This window comes from Drosophila willistoni (assembly GCF_018902025.1).
Source record: "Drosophila willistoni isolate 14030-0811.24 chromosome XR unlocalized genomic scaffold, UCI_dwil_1.1 Seg144, whole genome shotgun sequence".
Lineage (NCBI taxonomy): Eukaryota > Metazoa > Arthropoda > Insecta > Diptera > Drosophilidae > Drosophila > Drosophila willistoni.
The window spans coordinates 10,678,559-10,685,955 of record NW_025814057.1 but is presented as its reverse complement, the minus strand read 5'-3'; the positions used below and the strand labels follow the sequence as shown (position 1 = coordinate 10,685,955).

Sequence of the window (7,397 nt, the reverse complement as noted above, 5' to 3'; positions counted from 1 at the left end):
TCGCTGATTGCTTCTTTCTCAAGCCCCTAACGCATGATATTTGGTTGTTTGAAAGTTGCAGCAGAAGCCAGCCAGTCAGACAACGAGCTACCAAGGGAAGCTATCACAGTAATTTATTATATTGACTCAGTTGCTAAGTCACTTGAAAGTTTGCACGCATGGCATATTGACTTTAACCCAAGCCCATCCCCCATCTTAACATCCGTCCATCCGTTCATTCATCCATCTATCTATCTATCTATGACTGGCCCTTCCATCTGTCCCCTGTTATTGGCAACCCACTGATGATTGGCTCCGCTATGGATTCTCTCACTTGGCTTATTACACATCTATTATATGCAGAGGATGATGCGTGCTGGAACGTTGTGCTGCCTGTTTATGCTAATACAAGTGCCCTTAACGTCTTCCCCCTCCTCTCCACAGCCCTTCTGTCCTACTCTTTTCTCTTGCTGTGCCCCTTTCTCTTGACTTTTTCTTGTTCTTCGGTTATAAATGGGCCGCCGTTGGCATCGCGCGCATTTAATAACGCTTCTTTTTTGGCCATAAATCTAGCGTAAGCTCGTGACGTGCCCATTGAGCTGCTAAGAAGAGTTTCTTTTTTGGATCTTTTGGTTAATTGTTGTTACAACACCAAACAGCAAACACCCAACGCTAAAACGCCTGCACTTGACACAACAATTTCGCAAACGATTTATCCGCATCGTAAACTAAGAAGAAGGAGCAAGTGCTATGGCAACATACATACATATTTTTGCAAAAACAAAAAACGAAGCTCCCAAATGAAGGACGCAAAAGTTCTTCATCACTTACTTAGGTTTACGCTCCAGTTTGCCTGAATGCCTAAAAACACAAGTTATGAATATGATGGTTCTGGGTTAAACCAAACATTTCACAAAAAAAAAAAAAAAACCAAAAAAAAGAAAGAAGTCCTCCTGCTAATCAAGCACGTGACACTGGGGCATACGGGCATAGCTTAATTTCCTAGTGGATGAGATTTAACCACATTTACCAGAGGGTCCTACACAGCTGTCCTTGTCATTGTTTTTGCTAAATCACATTGATGTCACACAGCTGAAATAGCCAACATCAACAACAGCAGCAGTTGCGACACTCTGCGTCATTAGAATAGGTAAACAAACGTTGTGATAGCCCAAAAAAAAAAGTGCCTAATCAAACATTATGAACATTTAGGTTCATCTGGAGGACCTTCGAGAGTAATTTTTGCAAGTTTTTGTATAACTTTTTTCATTAAATTTGATTATGCCTTTTAAATAACAAGCAATACATATAAGACTTCAGAGCTGGATTAAAGGAATATTACGAAAGAGTGTATGGATTTAAGAAATTTGCTAAAATTATTATACACTACCAGGAAAAGTAGTCTTAGATCGAATGGAATATATTCTTTAGCCAAGGCATCTCTAAGAATACTTGTCCTGTTCTAACAATCATTGGCAGATCATTTTAATAGATATAATGGGTGTTGAAATTAGTAACGAATAAAAACATTTTTAGTCGTTTTTCAGATCGGCATAGAAGGTTTCTTAAGATAATTTTTATTAAAATTGTGAATTTCATCAGAAAATAAATTAAAGATGGATTTGTTTCCCTATTGATGTGCTTTAAGACAAATTCAAAGAGGCAAGTCTTTGGAATTTCCTCTGATAAACCGATGAAAACTTAGTCATCCGTGAAAAGTGTTTGGCATGGAAACCAAACCCAAATTCGTCTCTTATAGAAACGCCTGAAAAACTATCATTTCAGAGTTCATAATAGATGGTAATTTTCATCTCAAATGTTTTGCATTCCTATTGAAGTGTCATGAAGTGCATATTTATGCGAATAGCTAGTGGATTCTGTTACAAAGCTTTGAAATTCCAGCGGCATTGCGACTCTCTGTCTCTCAACTATGTATGTGCGTTTGGGCATTGCTGTCGAGCAATTAAATGCAATTTGTGTTGCCGACTTTGCCGACATGCAAATGGCAACTGCATTGCTATGCAGCGTTGCATTTCAGTTTAATTTGACAAACTACAGGAGTGGGAGTGCGAGTGGGGGAGTGAGCGGGAGCGATTGGGCCATAAATTACAATTTTTTCGCGTGCGGACAATACGAAAACTCAGGCTTGAATAACGTGGGAAAAATCACTGGCCAAGTTGAAAAAAAAAGACTTAAAGCCAAAGCTACTCTAAATCAGTTTCATAATATGTGAACAAAGTTGCCAAAATGTTCATCCTTATATAGGTCTGAATCTCAGGAACTATAAGAACTAGACTTATTAAATTTGGTATGTAGAATAACAGAGTGTTTAAGTAGATATTCAATGTATCGTAGTCTAATTTGAATTACTCATGAATCACTTTATTTCCCTCGCAAGGTTTAAAGTATTTATTTCAATGGCAGTGTATATTGAATATGATTAGAGAAATGACTTTGTTTTATTTTATATGTTATATATATATTTTGACCGCATTTATCGGTTAAGGGTCTCATAAAAGCCAATAAGCCAATCTAGCAATCTAGCAATCTAACAATCTAATCTATTGCCGATATTATTGTGCGATAAGCTTGGGTCATTCTTTCTTTTCGGAATGCGGCAGTTGGTTGAATGATTTCAGTTGTTTTCAAAATGCAGAAGAGAGTGTTTCTAATCATCGTTTTGGTGTTGCTTTGCAGTGCTATTGCCGGTAAGTTAGTTGTATGTAATGTCTATAAATATATGCTAATAAATTATGGTTTTGTTTATTTCGAAAATATTCGTTAGCTTATGCTGCAAACGAACCCAAATATATCCTTTATACGCAACGTATTAGGGATTCGCCGCAGACAATTGAACCAGAAGCGGAATCCCTGGTGCGTAGTTCTTTCTATGCATTGGACCCAATAATGTGAGTCATTGCAAAATCATTAATGTTTATGACAGCTGGACTTATCACAATTTCGTGTGTGTGTGTGTGTCTGTTTTTTTTTTAGTGTGTCTATACCCCGATGGCTGGGCAATAGCTCAACAATAGAACATTCCACTGTAGTTGCTGCCAAACTTGATCAAGAGACATGTAATGTGATAACTGTGGACCTTGAAGGAATAACCAATGAATCGGATATCATTGAAAGTGTGGGTAATCTAATCGTTCTATTTAATCGTCAGTTTGATGTCTCGCTGGAGCAACTATCGCTGGTGGGTTTCGCCGAAGGAGCCCATCTAGCTGGCGGGGTGGGTGAGAAGGTTAAGACAGATCTTGGTCAGCAATTAACCAAGATAACAGCTCTCGATCCCACCGCCGCAAATGGTGAATTACTCCAGCATAAATTGTCTACGCAAGATGCCAAATTCGTTGAGGTCATTCATACGAATAGCGGCGGAGCCGGCACTTGGGAGGAATTAGGTCACGTCGATTACTATCCAAATGGCGGTGACAGTCAACCTGGTTGTGACATAACAACAGGTATCGCAAATGCATGTTCGCATGAAAGAGCTCTCCATTTGCTCAACGAGATGTGGTCACCATCGAATGGTTTTGTTAGTGCTCGTTGCGGTTCTGTGTTGACTTTAAGTGCCGAAAACTGTCGTTGGTCCTCGCTCCGCATGGGGCATGCTGACGTATCTACCTCTGCCTCGGGCATTTACTTTCTAGAAACGCACAGCAGTACACCTTATTCAAGGGGAGCCTACTACATAGGCTTCTTGTGAGACAAACAGGAGGCGGCGGCCACATCTCTGGGTGAATGTGAATAAAGGCCCTCGAAAAAAGATAAAGTGCGAGCATTGTCATTAGTCACTGGGTGGAGGCGGGTTTGGTGGGTGTTGAGTCGGGCAATAAGCCTGTCAGAATTGATGAGAGTCAGACGCACGAATCATTCATTATTTTAAAATCAATTTCAGAAGGGTCTGGTGTCTTTTTTAGAAAGTTTTGTGCACGTTCCTTACATGTATCCTCATGAAGTTGACGAAAGAATGAAGCTTGTTGTCAACTTTCCACTGCCCAGGCTGTTGCCTTCTGTTTGAAAGTGAAAAGTATTGATTATAATCTTACTTTTTCCTTTTTCTTTTAGTCTTCAAAGGTTTTGCGTTCAGATTCATCTAAATTGTGTCTACAAATGTAAATCATATTGGCATCGTTTATGCCCTTTCAAAGAGTATTATCATTCCTTTGCCTTTGACTCTAACAATAAGCCAACAATAAAAAATCATTTATTTTGTGGCGAATTTTATACAGCTCGAACATCTAAATGAAATTTGCGTTTCTTGTTAGAATTCTAAATTGTTTATTAATCTATCTCAATGGGTCATTCATTTTCTGTTTAAATTAATGCCAAAAACTTCCTCAAATACAGATTGAATAACCATATCATTTAAATTTCATTAGAAGGATAAAACCAAAACCTAAAAATTAAGGCAACATTTTTAAAAAAGAACATTGATTTCAAGAAGTAATATCTTTATATTTTCTTTCGAAAAATCTCCTTTAATCTGCATTAGATTCTGCCAAACCGATTTTAGGTCAATGTTGGCCAAAAAGTGAATCAAAATATTCTGCAACATTCCTAAGTTTTCTATTTTGCTAGAATTGACAAAGTTTTGACCGAGTTATAGACGAGAGAAAGATGACAAAAATGATTTACCATGAAGACAATTAAATTTGCAAAGGGTATATCAGTTTCAGCAGTGTCAAAGTTAACTTCAGTGATATATGTATACATATTTTCCTGCTTTTTTTTCTATTATGGTACAAAGTGAGAAAAATTTCTTTACGCCAACTATGTATGTGTCTTGACTTTTATTTGAAGCGGGTCGCTGCTGGAGTAGGAATTGGGCGTGGATCTCAAACAAGGATTGAGATTGTGGGTGATGGCCTGTAGGTGTGTGTGTGCGGAGGGGGGTAACAGCTTGGCGCCTTTGTCTTTTGTGGGTGGTTGTGTGCTCTGTGCGTGTCACTTGAAAGTCGCGCGAATAGTACGAAAACTGTCACAAATTGCATTTAAATGCGCTGTACTTAAGTTTATCTTTTGAGAATGTGTAAAACGAATGTTTGTTCCGCTTCCAGCAGCAGCAACATCAGCCACTCCCCCTGCCCCAATGACAAGGAGACGCAGCCAGCCAGCCAAACTTGTGGGGAAACCAATTTGCTGCGTGCCCAACAACTTTTTCTACTTTCAAAGCCAAAGTATATATATATATATATACATATGTATATATGTATATGCTTAGATCTATGCAGTTTTCTCACGTAGTTTTGCCATTCAAACCAATATCCAATTTAAAGGATAGCAACTAAATAGAATAGATCCGCTGTCGTTATGAAGCCATCAAGTAAATGCAAACAATTAGTGTAATTAAAACTGATGAGGATCAATCTACTCTTTTGTGAGTGTGTCTGTGTGTGTGTGTGATGAAAGAAAGCTTTTGCTCAGCGCACAAAAGTAGACAAGCAAAAAAAGTTTGTGCTACGCTAATTGACGTCTTCATTAGCAGGTAATCGAAGAAGGATGAAAGGACCATAGAAAAGGAAACTACATGGAGCCTCTCAAAAGTTAAGAGAAGTTTATATTTTTTCTTCTTCTCGTTTTATCATTGCATTTTACTATTTGCTGCTTTTTTGATGTATGGCTGAATAATGTTGTGTGTTTTTGTTTTCCTCAAGCTTGCCAAACAGGTTAATCGGGCATTAAACCCGATGTCTTACAGTTTTACTTCAATATTGTGTGGTATTTTTTTTATTTTGCATGTGCTTATTCACTTGTGGCTTAAGATCTTAATTTGCCTGCACTTGGCCTCTAAAAATCTCAGCTTTGGGCATTAAATGTCAGGCCATAAAATAGAATCACGCACACACCAGTGTCCGCCAATACACAAAATGGTCTTTTTGGTGGCCGGTGGGGGTGCGGGGGGGTGTAGCGGAGGTGATGGCCAGTTCCATTAGGCCCGTTTCGCTTTCTATGTGCTAAAATGTAACCACAATGTTGGGCAACTTCTTTGCCCATAACCTATGGATATACCCTGTGGAATCGAATAAAGACACAGGGAGAGAGAGAAAGATGAATAGGGACTCATCTGGTAGGCAGGTTAATCATCATTTTAGTTAAGTTATAAAAATATCTACTCTAGATGGCGCCATGTTGTCGTTTTTGGATGAATGAAAGTGAGCGAGATGGCATTAACTATAGATTAAGTGCGTTTTCGTCTTACATTAGAGGGTATCCTTTTGTCCTGGCGGACCTATTTCTTTGTCCTCTTGTCCTACACTTCCAGCACATTAAATATAGCCATTACACATTCTCTCTTAACAGAAATTAAGTCGCAACAATTTCATTTCATTTTGCTTTTTGTAATGTTAATGAGCTTCGAATTTCGTTCCCCAATATACTGATTTTGATAAGAAAATGTTTGTCGTTCTAACCACCCCCTACCCTCTCTCTCTAGCTCTCTCTCTCTCTATGGTTTGCCGAGAGTTCCTTTTAGGTAGGTCCGCTTGCGGAAATTCGAGTTTATGGCTATGTTAATTTCCCTTTTTACGTTTTTATGGGATGCCATTTGAACACCTCAGCAACAAACAAAGTAAAATAAAATAAAAACCCAAGTAACAATATAGAAAATAATACCAAGCCCCCGTAACTGTGCCAACTGTGGGTGAGGCTAAATTTTTTTTTTTGTTTTTTTTTTTGTCACCTAGCGAACATATACCATGTAGGTACCATGCAACAACAATTATTGTTGTTGGTTTTTTGTTGATAAATAACATATGTCGGCCCCCTACAATCAACCCGATTCCGAGAGAGAGAGACGGAGAGAGAGAGAGAAATAGGGAGAAATAGACAAAGAGAGAGAGAGAGAGAGTGATAGAGAGGGGGGGGGGGGGGAGAGACATCACCCTCAGGCAAAAAGTATTTTACATTTTGCTAGTGATAAGCTTAAAGTTTCCCTGCCGATTGAAAAGCCATCTACATGCTTTAGTTTAATTAAATTTGCATGTTACCAACGGATGTGTGTGTCTGTGTGTGTTTGTGTGTGTGTTGCAGGTGTGAAACAAACTCGACACACACTCACACATGGACACTTTTGGGGCGTGTTTTAAGCAATTTTGCGGGTAATTTGCGTTTTTATTCTGTCTAAGCGTATTTAATCTCTTGGCCCACTTTTAGTAGCTAATCAGCATTATTAGTTTTTATATATTGTGGGTACTTAACCATTTAAATGGAATTGTCTGAGGATAGAGTGATAAGGCAATATCGTGCGGGTGCGAAACTTTCCAAAACACTCAAAAAAAATACAAAAAAGAGTCTTCTTATTTGTCGGTATTTCGTTTATCTAAAATCTACAAAAGAAATGTATATACGATAGCGACCAAAAATAGTGAGGTAAGTTAAGGTAAGGTAAGGTGTGTGTATGCATTTGGTTT

The 7,397-nt window shown here is 38.4% G+C and overlaps 1 protein-coding gene across 1 annotated transcript; it reads left to right on the top strand.

Moving 5' to 3' along the window:
- Window positions 1-2,629: 2,629 nt before the first annotated feature.
- On the top strand, window positions 2,630-3,757 carry LOC6639328 (pancreatic lipase-related protein 3). Its single transcript, XM_002061614.3, has 3 exons — window positions 2,630-2,687; window positions 2,765-2,888; window positions 2,974-3,757. The coding sequence occupies exons 1-3, from the start codon at window positions 2,630-2,632 to the stop codon at window positions 3,689-3,691; spliced, it is 900 nt and encodes a 299-aa protein (XP_002061650.1). The 3' UTR covers window positions 3,692-3,757.
- The last annotated feature ends 3,640 nt before the right edge of the window (window positions 3,758-7,397 follow it).